Raw genomic sequence first — 18,405 nt, 5'->3', positions numbered from 1 at the left:
TAGTTTTTCACGATTCTACGGCGATTGGCTGAACCGATTTTGGTTTTCAGCACGTCAAAAAATAGCAAATTAATTGAAGAATGCACGGTAGCTAGATTGAGTCTGAAATCGCAGCGGAAGTGCCTTAAAATCGAAAGTCTACGGTGGCGCCATCTGTTGGCGGCTTCGAACACTTAGGGTTTATGCAACTGGTGAATTAGTACAATCAATGCAAATTATGCCATATTGACGAAAACTTGGTTCTTTTCGCGCATTTTCGCGTGACCGTTTTTTCGCGCCATACTCCACCGGACGCCATATCTGCGCGTCGCACGAATCTGGCCCCCGCTGCACCTAATTTAAAATATTTATTTTTATGCGTTAAATGCAACAATTTTGTCAAGGATAGCATTGGACGCATGGCGGAAGCCTCTTAAAATATTGAAGAATTCAGTGTTTTCTTTTGGAAAATGCCTTTTACCGTGTTTATAAAGTTTATAAATGACTATAAATACAAACAGTTTAAAAGTAGTGGATTTTATTCTCCAAAAATAATCGTCTAAATTCCTGGCTCTGGTCTTTTTGAGAAATAATAAGAGTTAGACAACCGGTGCAGCACGTTGGTCGAAGCGGTTGCATATTTTTTATTAATTTTGACGGGGACGAGCAGTGAAGAAAAGAAATCTTGAAGTGTGTTTAATAATTTGGACACTTTATTTTTTCACATTAATGATGTACCATTATAAATTACATAATTAATGCAATAATTAGGCCAACTAAATCTTCCAAAAAGTCATCTGCTAAATAGGCCCTACTCTGAAACAGTTACAAATTTACAATGACGACGCACTAAGAGACTAGATATATCCAATATGAATTAAGACGTGTTTTACATCGGTGGTTTATATGCAATTTAATAATTATACATATTAGAGTGAGTGTAACAGTTACAAGAGCTAGTTTCAATAATAATTGCCATTCGCTCCGGTAGTCCATTCCACGCACACTCTCACACATTAGTTCGTTAGTTCTTGTACATGTCGCAGAGCACCTTCTCCATCGGCGTGTTTCCGATGGTCTTCTGGAAGAAGATGTGCTCCACCCTGTTGGTGGCCACGTGCCGCAGCAACGGCAGCATCAGCAGCAGCCGACCGAACCGGGCCGGCTGCGTCGGATGCTGCGCCCGCGTGTGCTGCCCCAGCATCACTTGAGCCTGGTCCTGCAGGTTTTCCACCTGACTAGGGTCCTTCAAACCACGCGTTTCTGCAATTAATTTTATCCAGGTTTAAATCTAACCACAATAAAATCATTTCAAAAAAAATTTAAAATATTATAGGAGAGAGAATTTAATAAGATTGACTTTTTCTGCGCATCAAATCATCATGGGACTGCAAAAATTCTCAATTTAAGCCATTTAAACCACAATAATAATCGTCTAAGCCAAACCACCTAAAACATAAACGTTTAATTTTAAGGTGGATATTTTCAACCCATTTAATTTTTTTAATCAATTTTCCAGTCATAATTATTTACGTTAAAATGTATTAAATCGTATATTTTGTCAGATTTAATTTCATATAGGGATAAAAATAGAGTGTATTTCAAGACCAAATTTTTGTATTGTCTGGAACTTTTCTGGACGAAACTGGTATTGTTCCGGTATTGTTTCTGAAAGGAATATTTAAAATTTTCTTGTCTTGTATTGTTTTTCAAACCTTCTTGTTTTAGTATTGCTTTTCTGACAAAAAAAAATCTTGTTTCGGTATTGCTTTTTTTGGAAAAATTTATTGTTTTTGGGATTTTTCCTGGAAGACATCTTTTTTAAGTTTTATATTATCAAATCTTACTTTGGCATTTTAATAAAATTGTCATTTTGCTTAATTAAATATATTTTAAAATTGAAACTAGAAAGGGGACCAGGGACAGGGATTACAGGATTCCCGTCCCGTCCCTGAGGGACGCGGGTTGAATTTTTTATTTCAAGACAGGGATGGGACGGGACAGGGAAATTTTTGGTCTCTTGGTATAACCAGTGCAGGGTTCGCAAAAACACGCATTTTTCCGGAAAAAAACTATTTTGCGGATGTTTCTGCAATTTTTATTGAAAATAAAAAATTTACACGACCAAAAATAGGGATTTTTAAAAATTGGAAGAATTTTTCTATGAAAATTTCTCTACCACCATAAAGAATTCAGGAAAAAACAATATTCTTGTATTGCCTTTTCCAGTATTGTTTGGTATTGTTCTGGTATTGAACTTTGAAAAAAATCCGGCAAAACAAGAACAATACCGGAAAACCGGTATTATTTTTCGGTCTTGTTCTTGAAATACACTCTAATAAAAATCCAGCGACGAAAATGCTGCGGACGCTGTTTACCTTTACAGATCAAATAAATATTAAAAAATGGTAGTTAATTTGGAAAATAAAGAAGTTTTTGATGGTTTTCTAGGTTCAGAATGCTTCAGATGCAAAGTACACTGCTTTAGACGATACAATAAATAACAAAAATAAAATGAAATTTCGTAATTTATGCTCATATAGTGTCTTAAAACGAACACGCGCAGAAATTTAATTTTTAATAAATTTACAATCATTAATTTTTTACTTTTTTTCATAAATTTATATATTTTCTTTATTTTTAATTTATATTTAAAAAAAGAGTAATGCTAAAGCCATCAACACTTTAAAAATAAATAAATTTTTAATAAAGATCAAAGAAGTATTCAATTTTAACGAATAATTATTAATTTAGATATCTCTTTTTAGCGTAGAGGTAACTTCATTATTAAAACTGATGCTTATCAAACGAAATAAATTACAAATTAAATAAATGCAAGTGCTGACCTGCTCTAAAGAGGACGATGGCCTTCATGCAGGCGAATTCGGCAGGGTCGACGCCGACCACCTTGTACCTGTGCAGACAGTCGTTCATGATCCTGATGTCAGAGGCGATCTGGCCCGCCTTGCCATTGTGCGCCGACTGCGTGTGCTCGGCCACGGAGAAGAGGGCGCACTGCTCCAGCGGCAGGCACCACTGGATCGCGTTCAGCAGGAACAGCTCCGACCACGACTCTTCCAGTAAAATCACCTGATAAAATATCAAGAAATTAATAAGGCTAGTCACAAAGAATTGATTTATTTTGAGAGTGAAAACACTCGTTCGCTTAAATAAAATCTTAAATTATGAATTTGTAGACATCCCGATGCATTTAAATTTTGTAAGATCATTTTCCTGCATGCTTTTTACTTCCAATAGTTATACATTTTATTATAAGAATATTTTGTTAAGAATCACTTGTCATCAGTTCGTCTTTAAATGCTTTAGACAATCTTACAAAAGATACCATCAAATCTCTAAATGCTCTAATTTTATTCAAGAAAATAAATATTAAATAAACAAACAACAAAATGTTTTAAATTAAAAAAGATGGAAACAACTAAATAAGGTTCAATTTAATATTTACAAACATAATTAAACGATATCAAGCAATTTTGTTCACCTGGTCCCTGAAGGGCAGACTGGCGAAGCTGGGCAGGTTCTTGGCCCACTTGACGGCCATGAAGAGCAGGCGGGCCGACGTCTCGTAGACGGTTTCCTGGGCGGTCGGAGGGTAGAGAGGAGCCGCGTCGCCTGGCCGCGGCAGCTGCGCCAGACCTCCGGCCAGGGCGGCCAGCGAACCTACCGGCGGCTGGATCGCCATCGGCGGCACCGAACGCGGGGGCGTTGGCGTCGACTCCTCGTTCGTCACGTCAATGCTGTCTTCTGCAACAAGAAAATTGAAAATCTTTCATTTGGTGGACCATTCACTGAATTTTTTGTGTTCAATTAAATCAAATCTAATCAAAATTAATTATTGATTTGATTTTTTTTTGTTCAGGAAAAAAGAAATCGGCAAGAATTATTATGAAATCAAATTAATTACGCGATAATGAATAATTATTCTCTACTCTAACAACTAAATCAGGATGGGTGGCTAGTAGTGAAATTTTTGGAGCAAAATATAATCCGAAGACTGCTAGTTTAGTGCAGAGAATGATGAGCAAGATGAAACATAATTTAATGACCTTGTTGCACACTCTTCAGTGTTTAATAAGTGCATAATCGGTTCTCCAACCAAATAATATTTTTGAATTGTGAAAGTCAGTTTGCGATTTTGAGACATGTTTTATTGCTTTTAAAGCAAAGAAAATTTTCCTACTCTTGAAAATTATAAATACAGATCTTAATAACATGGCAAACTCATGCCTTTATGTTCGTTTCAATGGCATGCAAGAATAATTAAAATAAAATAAATGTAAGAAGTTCAGCAATGTTTTTAAAATTTATATCATAAATTGAGTTCAAATCATTTAAACAGAGAGGAAAATATTTTAAGTACAGTTTAAATTTTGCAGATTGGAATGAAACGATAAATTTCAATTCATTTATTACTCTTTCAACTTTATTAGGTCATGATTTCGAGGTATACTATCTAAGAAATTTATTTTTTAAGTTTAAATTATGGTAAGAACGAAAAATTTTCTAAAGTTCTAATTAAATAAAAAAACCTTCTGAATTTTGTTAAAATCAGCGGGGGCCAGATTCGTGTGACGCGCAGTTATGGCGTCCGGTGGAGTATGGTGCGAAACAACAGTCACGTGAAAATGCGCAAAAAGAACCAAGTTTTGGTCAACATTTGTGACATAATTTGCATTACTCGTACTAATTGTGTCTTTTGGATCGTAAAAACAAACTCTTGACACTCGTACGGCAATCCAAAGAGAGCTTTTTGTTTCCCACATTCAGACGCCATCTTGGATCTGCGCAGTGGCAACCAATTTTACCGCACATCTGGCTCCCGCTGGTTAAAATGTCTATATTTCTTTCCAAAAATTGAAAATATTGCAAAAAAATTGATTATTTTTCTGTGATTTTTATGTGTAAGCTTTTTTATTTTTTTCCTTTACGCAACCACTCATACCAAGGAGAATTTTTTTTTTAAAAAAAAAGTTCATTTTTATTGAAAATTTACTTTATATCATGAAACGATCTATTTCGCTCTCGGCAATATGTATTTTTCTGCTTTACTGCAAGTGCGCGGCGTGCTGCAGCAATTAATCGCGTTGTCTGCAACACAAGCAGTGGCGCTATTTCTCGCTTCGTTCACCAAGCGCATATATACATACACTTGCCATCAGCGCCTCTTTTTATTTTTCCCTCTTTCCTCCCTCGCGCTGCGCGAAAAGGGTTGCATGCAATTAATCCTCGGAGTGAGCGGTGCAACTCTTTCACTTTATTTCTCATCAAGCAAAAACGACAGCAGCAGCAGCAGTAGCATAGCAGAGAATAAAATTTAATCGAATCTGTCTGGAGGCGGTGCGCGAGTGAGCGAACGAGTATTATTTTCTTCTTTCTTTCCCGCCGCGCGCGTGCAGCGGCAAAAATTTTAATTGATCATCGCGCGCGCGGCGGGCAGACACAATTAATTAGAGAAATGCAAAACGGGCGCTTCTGCTGCTTTGTGATTAATTAATCGGGGGAAGGAAGGAAGGAAAGAAAGAAAGAGAAGAGCCTCTCCGGAGATAAACCGACGGACTGACTGCGTGACGACTTGACTCGGCGCACAGAGGGAGGAATTTTATTTTTCCATCTTATTCCGCTTGAAAAATGAAATGAGGACAGGACAGGTTATAATGTATCGTGTCACTCGCTAAGCTGCTTAATTCTTTAGTAGACAAGCCAGAGGCTCATTGCGAGCGAAATGCTTTGGTCGAATGTAAGAGAAAGTGTATATAAGAAAGTGATAAGCTGATTGTATTAAAAGAAATATGTGGAATCTGAGGGGTACGAAAATAAGAAAGGAGATGCAAATCATTTGAACCTATTAATGAAGACACGGGAAAATAAATAAATTAATATTGAAATATGGTTAAAACAAAAGTTTTGAGTATGGTTCGCGAATTTTGCAATGTTAAAAAATGTAACACTAGACTTTTGAGCGATAAATCAGCAAAATAAAAATACACACAATTTAGTTGTAGCCTGATTTTTTCCGCAAGTAATTTATTTAATGAATTTTTACAATCAGCTTATCACTTTCTTATTCTGATACAATCCAACGAACTATTTTTGCTTCCATGGATTGGAAATATTAGACGGTTTATTATTTTTCTGTGCGTCTGATTCACTTTTAGGCACCAAGTAAATATGAAACACACAATTTGAAGACTTTTGAGCTACAATTTTAATCGTATACACCCTTATTTTATGTCCAAAAGTCATCTGACACTTTCAAAAACCATCTAAATCCCTTCTGAAGGTGGAGAAATAATTTTAAACGTTCAGATAGTCGGTTAAAATTAAGATTTTTCAAGCAATTTTTAATAATTTCTTATTTTTAATGAGCTCGCTTTTAAAAATAGTGGATTTTATTGCTTGTTTATTCTCACCAAAAGATATTTTAAACCGTTTATATCCATTTTCCCACAAACTTTTGAATTTCACCATTCTAAATAAAACTGACGAAGGGAGCGCTTCTTTTAATTCGAAAATTAATTCCAGCCATTCGCCGCAGAAACGTTGGAAATTATTTTATATTTCAAAACAGAATTTTTCGTGATTCTACGGCGATTGACTTAACCAATTTTAGTTTTCAGCAAGTCAAAAGAAAACGTATTATGTGAAGAATGCAGAGTGACAGGATTGCGTTTGAAATCGCAGCGGAAGTGCCTTTAAATTAAAATTATTACTAAATTATACGGGGGCACCATCTGTTGGCGGCTTCGAACTCTAAGGACTTATACACTAAATAGGTGTTTTATGGCGTTTTTATTGCTATAATTCGTGATAAAAGATGATAATTTTCCATAGCAATAGTTTCCTTTTTTTACCATCCCCTAGAATCACGCCTACGTAATCAAATTGCAAAATTTTAACAAATATTTAGATCAAATTATTAATAACGATTATATTAAATTAAATTTTAAAATCGTATCAAATATGGCGATGTGTAAGCGTTTGCCATTGAAACAAACACACATGCGAGCAAAAAGCAGTAGGGCGTGGCGTGCGGTTCGATTGTGTAATGCGGCGCTGACTGGCGGGGGTGCAACCCGTCGAAGGGGTCAAATGGTGCGCGTGCTCGACGCCAAATCTCTTGATCTCGCACCGCCCTCGCGTTTGAATTTTCCACGCCAACGAAGAGACTATATGCACAGCACAGCACCGAGACCGACAGAGACTTTATCTTTCTTTCTTTCTTTTTTTCGAATACAGAGCAAAAGCGTGTACATAACGTCGCTTCAAGTGGCAAACGTAAATCCGCTAACACTAAATCTTCCACTTTCAACTCCTCCAACGCTAACCGTGCTTTACAAATTAATATATTTTCTCTTCACTTGATCGTGTCCACAATTGTTGTTAGTTGTTACGGTAGTTATTTTTGGTTTGCTTTTGCTCATATTCAACTAAAATTTATTGGTTGTGTGTATTATCCATAGAATAATACATAATATATTTGGTACTATATTTATCCAACACGAAGGCAACGAGTACAGTTCCCAATTAATATTTGATCACATGATATAGTTGGTTGATCTCAAGGTTTAAATTAAAATTTTAGTACTTATTTTACCCATCTAAATTTATTCACATTCCTGTAAAAATCATTCTATTGTTTTAAGATAAAATTTTTAAAAGTAATTTTATATTAATTGTTAATATAAAAATATGACAATTTAAATAAAAAATATATAAATCAAATAGTTTTATTAAAATAAAAATTAATTTAGTTTAATTTTATGTTTTATTAAAATATAAATGTTAAAAAGAAATGTTTTAAAATTATCATATTTAGGTTGATTGAAGCCGCTGTTATTGAGTTTGTATATTAAAGAAATCCTATACAAATTTTGCTCCTAATCGAATTACTTGTAAAAAAAATATTTAGCTGTGGATAGAAAAAAGTAGATTTCACTCACCATCATCATTGTTGTCTGGCTTAGATGAGGTCGTGGAGTTTTCTGGGGCAGGTGCGAGCATCGTGGGCGCGTAGCGTGGAGGACCGAGAGCCATGCCGAGAGGCCCGTTCACTGGCGGCCTGCAACACAGACTGCTTCTATTAATCGAAAATTATTGAAAGGCAGAACAATTTTTTGCATTTTATGTAAATTTGATTCAACTGTATTGTAACGGATAATTTAATACTCTGTTGACTGTATATATTACATTGCCATCTGAATTTTTAAAATTGTAGATAATCCTAATGTCTTAAATACTTTTGGCCATAAATTAGAATGTTTTTTTACCAATTTTATAGTAAACTTTGTAAATAAGAGTGGATTTTAAAATATTACATTGAAAACATTAAAAATATAATTGTAGGAATTAACCAGTTGTATAAACCCTTAGTTTTCGAAGCCGCCAACTGATGGCGCCACCTTCTACCTTAGTAATAAATTTATTTTTAAGGCACTTCCGCTGCGATTTCAGACTCAATCCGCGAATAACTATTTTTTGAAATAAAAATGTTTTCCAACGATTCTACGGCGAATGGCTGGACTGATTTTAGTTTTCAGCACGTCATAAAGTGAAGAATGCACAGCAGCAGGATTGAGTCTGAAATTGCAGTGGAAGTGCCTTAAAATTAAATTTATTATTAAAATAGACGGTGGCGCCATCTGTCCGAGGGTGAATATTTCTTCATAAGATAAAGTAAAAATAAAACGAATTGCTCTAAAACTGTGAAATCTATAGGCAAAATAGAAAAAAACCTTCACAGTTTTTACAATTTTGGCGAGCGTTTAAATAAACGGAAATCAATTCTTTTATTAATGAATGCTCTATGCAAATTTAATGAATGCTTAAACTGCTCAGCTAGCACTGTGTTTGGTTCATAAATTATGCTATTATGCTTTGGAGCTGAATTGAATCTAGGCAAAAGCGTGTGTGCTGTCTGTGCGCCGGCCGGTTAATCATGCGCCGCAGTTGTGGCTCGCAATCAAAATTTAGCAGAGACGGACTGCATCAAAAGCGTCGGACAAAACAGTCTTTAATGATCGCCGCATGCAAATCAAATTGCGGCCCATATGCGCGCGGGCTGCTCTCATTACGCCGCGAATACCGGCAGCAATTTGGAGGAGTGTACATTTCACAACCCTTTTAGCGCGCAGCCAGAGCAAATAATAATAATAATGCAACAAAAGTCGCCTACTATATAGCTCCGTGCTAAATAAGCCGGCAGCGGTTATTATAATAAAACAATTTGTCGCCGCCGCGGCGCGCGCGCGTGAAAAATTTGCATGGGCGCGTAATGAAAAGATTAAACGTGCAGCACATGCAGATGGGCCGCGCTCGCAGGGGCGGCCACCCCCTACCGGGGTGCGTGCGGTCCGACAAAAGACCCGCTGGGGTGCATTCTGAGATTGCAACAATCGCCCCTAATAGCTGTATCATCCCCGTGCTGCCGGCTTTGCTTATTATTATTATTATTATGCAGGGCTCAAGGGGGTGTGCGTTCTATGCGGTATTTATTTTTCAATGACATCTTGCATCGCTTTTTATAACGATCAACAGATGTTATAATGCCATTGATTCGCAACCAAATTAATCATATCGTTTTATTTAATTAGGAATAATTTACTTATATTTGTATGTTTAGTATACAATTTCATGTGTGAAGCCAAATAGTTATAAATAGTTGCAAAAAAATATTACAGTAAAAAAATATTTATTTAACATGATAATTTACATATTAAAATATTTTCATTTGTTTTAATATTTTTTGAGCACATAAATTAAATATTTTTTAATTCGCTTTTGAAATATATATGCCATTCATTTATAAATTAACTAAATTAAATATATTTGTACCTTGTCCAGTTAATAATAAATATTGTATACCAAAAAAATACCACATTGTTAATATATTCTATAAATTACGGCCTATTTATGAACATTTTGGCCTAGTTGGGACCAAATAGAGCGCTTGAGAATACGAGAACTATTTCTCCATCATACGAATCGCTTTTAATGCCAGTTATTTATCATTATAATTATGATTATATGAAATGTGAAGCTGCTTTGACATCTGAAACTGCTTTTATATTGGCCTAGATGTACGCCAGAATGACAATTTCCTGCCTAAATTCAACTTTTTTAGTCCTTAAGATAAAAAAACTTATTATTTATTGAATCTCTCTAAATTCTCAAAAGCTCTCCCTGATGGTGGTTTCATTAGGTTATCCGCAGATTTCGTATTTCAATGAGATATTAATTATTTGGACCATTTCCCCGATTTTTACTCCCTTTGTTTATAGGTTTCCTAACAGGAATTAATTTTACAACTGATTTGATTTTTTTAACAATTTCAGTGTTTTAATCACATTTCAATGTTCTTGTATGAATTTAAGTCAGGTAAGGTTGTTAATTATCAATAAATCAAATAAATAGACCACCATTTTTCAGATAAAGAATTATATTTGAAAATTGCAAAACAGGATTGGATCGGTTGTTGAAAAAATCTTATAATTTCTCTTAAAAGCGTCTAAAGCTAGATTTTACGGTTTTAAATCCCTCATTTGAATGAGGGTAGTCAAATTTGCATGCGTCATTCAGATTTTAATGGTTATTTTTTGAAGCCGAAAATATTTTTGGTATTATTTTTTTAATTTTTTATAGGAAATTTTCCCGCGAGGTATAGAGAGAAGAAATAAAAGAGTTTTAAAATGGCTAATGCGGGGACTTAGATAAACCTGCATAATATTTTTCCATATTTCTAAAATGGGTTAATTTCCACTCGTACATGAAATTCACAAACAATTGGAAAGAGCAAAAAAGCACTTTGTGATTTATGACTATTACTTTTGTTTCAAATTAAATATAAATAGTGTTATATGAACTTGATTAGATATTCAATTGATTTTCTGAGCCATTGAATAAATTCGGTACATTTTTGCAATCCTCTTAAAGTGCCGCACTTTTGAAAAATATTCCTTGCTGAATTTCCAGACATAAATTCGTCTGTATTATATATTTGTAGTGAAGCCGATTGTCTCATTTTTGGTCTACCAGACTTTTAAAAAATTAAGTTAAAAATTGGATGATTCACACTAAATTAGTAAAATTATGCGAATAAATATGATTTTTTAATCTTGATTTGGGCCTTGTAGGCTTCAAATTTCACGACTTGAAATATCCCAAGAGAAAACACACTACTGACCCTTTTAAATTACGTAGCCAAGCTAGTTTATCTAATCCTCCGACATATATGAGCTATTTTAATATTAATCAGTGATATTTTCCGAGTTAATAGTACCAAATTCAGCTCTCTCCCGAAAAATTTGATTGCTCCCCGGAAAAAGTGAGTGCTTGCGGCAAGGATAATCTGCTGAATGGGCCGAAAGTGTGCAGAGCTGCGAGAGGGAGCAGCACAGCATCGCAGGGCTGGAGCAGCAGCGCCTGCTGGCTGTGGGTCGATTATCTCGTGTTCATGCAAAAGCCACAAATTGCGAGTCCCCTCTCGCTCCGTTTGGCAGCAAAATCAAAACAGCGGTCACGTCCTCGGCGGAAATCTCGAATAATCTCTCATGCAAATAAACAGACGAGTTGTTGTGTGCGCGCAGCAAAATACACTTTTGGCTTTCCGCTCGGCCGGCCGGTCGAGCACTGTTTCCACTCTGACGTGTCGAGTTGATGAACCCTCGTCAATTAATCAGGTTTGCGCCTCTCGGGAGTGCATACACCCAGCCAGCCAGCGAAATAATAAAATCAAAGTGGCATTAGCATGACAAATGAGAGAGCGCGCGCGCAGATGGATGAATTATTCGGCACCTGCTCTCGCCCTCTCGCCCGCCCGCCCGCCCGTTCAATCTTTTTATTTCCTCCGCCTGCGCTCGATTCGCCTGATCCACATGCGTGATTTATTTAAATTGAATTTCTTGAGTTTGAAACTTTGACTCGCAGGGGCAGAAGCGAAAAGGCTTATCTGCCGCGCTGCCGCATCCACTCATTCGCATGCAAATTTCTTTCTCCGACACCGACGAACGAATCGATCAAACGCGCACATGCCAGATTTGTAGAGCGCGGAATGGGTATTTTATAAGAATATGAGCAGTTTTGCTCCGAGTTAAGAACTTCGTCCAAGTTTCAATGCCAAGCATTAAAATTTATAAAAATATTTATGCAGATTTTGTTTGCTCATTCGTACTACTCGATCATTTTGATAAATATTTTCTACACATTGATAATTATCGACGATAACTTTCAACGCAGGATGATTAAATATTTTAAAAATTACATGAAAGTTCTTGGAGCATCATACAAATTTATTTATTTGAATCTTAATCGCACATCAAGTATTTTATAACAGAAAAAATGTTCAAAATTTACTTTGTAAATAAAAATTTAATTCAAATCGAAAAAAAAATAAAATAAAAAGAAATTATTAAATAAAGAAATTGTATTAAAAAAACAATGCAACGCACTATATTGAATTATTTGTAAAGATGTATTGGTATAACTCAAAAAAATTAGTTCTGTCAAAAACTTTTTCTTTTTTTATTATAGCTAAATGATTTTTCACATATTAATTCGACAGTAAAACATTTTCTGAAATCGACTCACCCAAAAACGCCTACAGCAACTGCCGCTTCCCTCAGGGCTCGTCCTTGCTCCATCTCCATGAGCGCTTCCGGACGAATGGTCGCTGTGTTCCTCGGCTGTCTTTCGTTCTGGACCGCTGCAATCAATCAAATCGCACTCTTGATTGGCATGGTCCACATAAACGATTAAAAATATTTCATAAATTGGTTTTCCATTCATCACAATTGATTTTTAAATTAAAAGTTTTCAATACCTTGAAATTTTTTAAAAGTATTTTTGCACAGAATGAAAATTGATTGAATAATTAAACAGATCATTGCCAAACACTTTACGCTGGGTGGATTTATAATCAGATAACAAATACCTCACAAGTTAAAAATGCATCATAAGTTTGCTCTCCAACTGCTAATTTGGAGCCGATATGCCACCCACCATTGCTTTAAATTTACTCAGAACCAATCCTTTTGGAAAATATAATTATGCTATTTTTTAATCAATCAACTTTATTTGTAAATAGTGATTATTAATTTTTGAGCAATATATTCTACTATCTAACGATAACAATTCAATTTTATTTATTTGCAACGAACGTTAAATAACTCTGTTTTAAATAAAAGAAAATTTCCCGTTTTATATTAAAACTATTTTAATTTTAACTTCTTCTGTGTTTTTTTATTATAATTTTAAATTTTGTTTATATTTTATACATATTATATTTTTTAATATTTACTTAATTATAACAACAAAACTTTCCAAAAGTTAATCTTTACGCGCTAAAATGTTTTATTTTTTCGGTATATACTAATAACTGAATCTCGCATAGCTTAAAGCCGCTTATAGCAATAAATGTTTAATCTTGAGGGTGATCGACAATTAATTGTTTTACATAACTTCGAATTCCAATTACCAATCTAATCGTAGCTACATTACGATCATAGAATAACAGGTTTACGTTATAAGTACATTACACATTCGCACGAAAGTAAAAAGCAAAACAAAAATTCATCATGTGAGGATAAATTAGTTTTTTGCATTGAAAATAAAAAAGGTCAAATTTCTAAAAGTATTTGTTTTTAGAAATAATTCGATGCCCAAATAAACAGAACTGCAAAGAGCAAAAAATTAACTTAACCTTGACTCTATACCGTTTTAATTTCTAAGAAAAACGACTCCAGTTTGAATGCTAGATCTGTCTATTGAAAATCAGGATTTATTTCGTCAGAGGGGAAATCTACTGCATAATTCGCACACCGTTTGATAGATCGCAAATTGAAATCAAGCGAAAAATTAATGACAAATAGATACCACCGTTTAATTGTTCGAGAAATAAGGCAAAAACTGAAACAGTTTCTTCGCATTAATAATAAATTGTAGAGAAGAAATGTTGCCCATAGACTGCACGTCAATTCATTTAGAAAAAAAGCCAATGGAAGCAATTGAAAAATCTTTGCAGTGCCAAAAAAGTGAAAAGCACTCATTTTCAAGCCATTTCCCACAAAAAATGCTATTGTTTAAAGAGGAATGATACTGGAAAAGCCTGGAAAATGCTTGTTGCCAATGCATAAACTCATCCCTTAGGATTCAGTTAAAGCCTAAATTGACCTAAGGAGCGCTGTAATTTTTTGAGAAAATTGGCTGGAAAGTTATCGTGCTTTTCAAATGGCAATGGCTGTCTCCTTACTTGAAATCCGATTTAATTTCAAAACCAAGAGTTTGCCCAATAATTGGCATATACCGTTGAACAGATCTCGACGACAGGAATCGGAATATGCCAAGAAAATGTTTTCGAGCACTGTAAATTTTGGAGAAAATTGGCAAAATTTGAATTTTTATTGTAGGAAGGTTATTTTTTTATTATTGCAAATTGTTGAACGAATTGTTTATCGGTCAATTGTTTAAGGCATCCAACAATTTAAATAATTTTCAATTGTTGCCTAGTATCATTCCAATTTAAACTGAAATTTAGTTTAAATCCTAAATGATTATTTTGGGTAATGGCAACAAAGAATTATTCCTTCTCAAAATCTGACAATGTCCCGTTGATTTCATTGTTTGCGAGTCACATTGCTTGCTGTGTGTGCGTCAAAATGCCGGCAGAACAATCGAGAAGAAACAATTATTAGCATTCATACACATACGGCATTGCTTCACGCGAACATGCGTGACCAAAGTAGCAATGGAACGGGGTTAAGGGGGAAAAAATGAAGTGAGTCGCGTGTCCGCGAGTCAAGCGCAGGTGAGTGGCCCACGTTGGCAAACAAAAGGCCGCTCGCGTTTGACGAGAGGCACTTGTCGCGGCCAGCAGTCAACTCTTCAGCGGGGTAATTAATCGGCCGGTAAGTGGAGCATCGGCAGGCAGGTGAGGCGGAAAAGGAGAGAAAAATGTGTGAATGGAAGCGTGAAATATGCGTTTGTGTACGCCGCCACCGGCGTGCATAAGTGACGGGGGCTCTATGGGCGGGGGCTGCGTTTGACAGGCCGCTCGCTCTTCACATTTAGTACGGCCGCGTGCACAAATTAACAAATCGGCCACCCGCCTGCCTGCCAACGTCCGACGCATGCATTTCAATATGACATGAATTTGCGTGCAGGCCTACATTTCGCGACAGCTTCCGCGCAAACCGACGACTGCGATTGGCGTCCGATTGACACACGCCGATGGACCACTTCTTGCAAAATGAGGTTATGTCATGCTTCTACTCATCTGCTCGCGAATCAAGAGAAACGTACAGCCTTCGCGTTTCAAGCTGCATTCAATTTGCTGCATTTTAAAATATGCTTTCTAAGAGATATTGATACTTTAATAAAACCATCTCATAATTTTTATCTTTTTAGTATATCGGAGGGTGTCTCAAATGCGACCTTTATTCGCATTTGTAAGCCTGAAATATGGTGGGAAATTTTTACCGGATATATGTATGAATAAATGCCGCCTAAGCATTTGTATAATTTGGCAAAATATTAAATTGCCTGATAAAATTGATTTTTTTATTTAGTACATTTTCTATTCTTTCTGCAAAGCACATTTCCTTTGGACTCAGGTGGAAATTCATTAATAAAATAATTTTCTTTTAAGCACACGATGATTATTTTTTAGAGAAAATGAAGAAAAATTTGCACAAATTTAAGATTTTTGAATCACACCAAAACCGTTTTTAAGGCCCTAAACCATGTTAAAGAGGATTTTACTACAAAATCCTGGAAAATCCTTGTTGCCAATGCAATCCCTTAGGATTCATTTCAGGCCAAAATCGACACAAGCAGCACAGTAATTTTTTGAGAAAAATGGTTGCAAAGTTAGGATGCTTTTCAAATTGTGAGAACTGTCTCCTTACTTGAAATCTTATTTTATTTCACAGCAAAGAATTTCCCTAAATGGTTTTATACGCTGTTGGACAGATATCGACGAGAGTAATCGAAATCAGCCAAGAAAATGTGGTCAAGTCCTGTATATTTTGGAGAAAATCCGAAAAATTTGAGTTTTAATTGTAGCAAGGTCCTCTTTTTACTGTTGCAAATTATAGAACAAATTATTTTATCGATCAAATGCTATTTCATCCAACAATTCCACTTTTAAATGTCAGAAATCGTAGAAGGAATCTGGTTAAAATCTTTTCTTTTTGGATGAGCAATTTTCATCTATGAAAAAATTCGGGATAACAATTTAAACTAGTTTGTTATGTTGACAGTTGACAAAAACTAGCAGTTAATCAAATTTTTATTTAAATAATAAAGTGAAATAACCAAATCAGGACCAAATAAACAGTACAATAATTTCAGTGGTTGCCAAATTAATCGAATAAATAAATGGTTTAACTGACAAATTATTCATGTAGCTTGATTTGATTCCCCTCATCGCGATCTGTCCAACTTTGTGCGAATTTAGAGACAAATTTCCCTTCTGATGAAATAAATCGTCCTGGTAGCTGATAAATTGCGCATTTTTCAACAATCAAACGCGAATTTCCTTGTTGTAAGAAAAATGCAACAATCCATTCGACAATAAAAATTTGGGAGTTTGTGAACGATGCGCAATTTTACCGCGACTAGGAAAAAATTATGATTTTTAGTAAGTATAAACAGTGCTTGCTCCTTAATTGGAGTGCAAACTTTTGTATTCCACTTTCTAAAAATTTTAACGGCAAATTGGGAAAATTGAGCATTTTCCTTCATTTTTAAATTAAAAGTAAAAATTACATAATGCCCTTAAAATCTTGACAGAAAAAATAATACAGCTCTAGTTGGCCTAAAACCATTCCTTCATTTTTTTTTAAGATTTATGTTATGTCTCGTACTGATTAATTTTAAAGTGGAATGATACTTGGGCAACAATTGAAAATTATTTGAATTGTTGGATGCCATAAACAATTGATCGATTAACAATTTGTTCAACAATTTGCAATAATAAAAAACGGACCTCCCTACAATAAAAATTCAAATTTTGCCAATTTTCTCCAAAATTTAGTGCTTGAACATATTTTCTTGGCATATTCCGATTCCTCTCGTCGAGATCTGTCCAACGGTGTATGCCACTTACTGGGGAAACTCTTGATTTTGAAATAAAATCGGATTTCAAGTAAGGAGACAGCCATTACCATTTGAAAAGCACGGTAACTTTCCAGACAATTTTCTCAAAAAATTACAGTGCTTCTTAGGTCAATTTAGGCTTTAACTGAATCATAAAGGGATGAGTTTATTCATTGGCAACAAGCATTTTCCAGGCTTTGCAGTATCATTCCTCTTTAAGTGAATTTGCCAAACGGACAAATAATACTGCCCCGGCCACAATTTGATATACAAGTTAAGGGGCTTTGTCCGTTTCGCAAAATGTGTATGTGAGGAGCTGGTTAGTTTGCTGCACGCACGCGGCTGTTTTCCCCCAAAAGTTGGCGCGGGGGGCAAAGTTGTCGCGGCTAAGCTTGCCTGTCTCGCAGAGCAGAGAACAAAATCTTGATGGCACCCTGATTAATGGCCGTCACAGAGAAGTTATAATTTACGATGCAACTTTTAAGACGGCCCGGCGCTGCATATACGCGGCGTGTCGCGCTCGCCTTTCTTTTTATTTACGACGCCGAGAATTTATCGCGCTTCTTCTTTTACTCTTTTAATTCTCCGCTGCAGCCGAAACTTTGTGATTAATCGGAGAAAAATCACGTGCATGCCGAGGATGAGGAGGAGGAGAGACGAGAAAGAACAAAGGCGGCTGTTCTTTTGATGCAAATTATTGTTATTCAGAGCAGCGAGCAGCGAAATTTATCACATTAACGCGGGCGCCGCGTGATGAGAGATTTCTTCTTGAGTGCGCTGCTCGTGCTTATTATTTCGCGGGTGTAAAGCGGAAAAGACAGAGCGAGCTGGGGGATTGCGAATTGTAAGTAAAAACGAAATGAAAATTGAATTTGTCAGCCGGCAGAGCAGAGCCTCCTTTTGTTTGCCAAGCCGCAATCGCATTATGTTGATCTCAAAGAAAGACAGAAAGAACAGCACCAGCCGCCGCCGCCGCCGCCGTCTTATTCTTCCCCCGGCTTTGTGCATTATAAATTCACTCCTTGCCCTTTTCCTTTCGCAGCTCCGTTAAATAACAACGTGTGCTGCTGGAATAATTTTTGAGTAAAGCTCTAGGGTTGCCAACACTCCAGGATTTAAATATAATTCTAGATTCTCTCGACTTAAAATTGCTGCCAGAGTGAATTTAGGGTTTGTATAAGGAATGTTAATATATGCTCCCCTTTTTAAGGTATTTTTTAAACAAGCTGAAATGCAATTTAGAAAAATATCAAATTTTTTGTCATTTGTGTGTGAAATTTTCCACTCTAGGACCATTTTCACAAACGTTAGTTTCAC

At 35.6% G+C, this 18,405-nt stretch overlaps 1 protein-coding gene across 3 annotated transcripts in view; it reads right to left on the bottom strand.

Annotated features, from left to right (window-relative positions):
- Nucleotides 1-691: 691 nt before the first annotated feature.
- Nucleotides 692-18,405, bottom strand: part of LOC135937321 (photoreceptor-specific nuclear receptor-like) — a 37,877-nt gene continuing 20,163 nt past the window's right edge. For 2 of the 3 annotated variants that reach the window (XM_065480469.1, XM_065480472.1), the window contains 5 exons: nucleotides 12,583-12,697; nucleotides 7,941-8,071; nucleotides 3,482-3,744; nucleotides 2,826-3,069; nucleotides 692-1,242 (listed from right to left, as the gene is read on the bottom strand). In XM_065480469.1, coding sequence (XP_065336541.1) covers nucleotides 1,004-1,242; nucleotides 2,826-3,069; nucleotides 3,482-3,744; nucleotides 7,941-8,071; nucleotides 12,583-12,697 — 992 coding nt within the window. In that variant the 3' untranslated portion in view covers nucleotides 692-1,003. The remainder of the gene's footprint in view (nucleotides 1,243-2,825; nucleotides 3,070-3,481; nucleotides 3,745-7,940; nucleotides 8,072-12,582; nucleotides 12,698-18,405) is intronic. The other variant, XM_065480471.1, reaches the window with a different exon arrangement.

This window comes from Cloeon dipterum, chromosome 2 (assembly GCF_949628265.1).
Source record: "Cloeon dipterum chromosome 2, ieCloDipt1.1, whole genome shotgun sequence".
NCBI classification, from domain to species: Eukaryota; Metazoa; Arthropoda; class Insecta; order Ephemeroptera; family Baetidae; genus Cloeon; species Cloeon dipterum.
The sequence above is the reverse complement of the archived record's forward strand: the minus strand, read 5'-3'. Positions and strand labels throughout refer to the sequence as shown.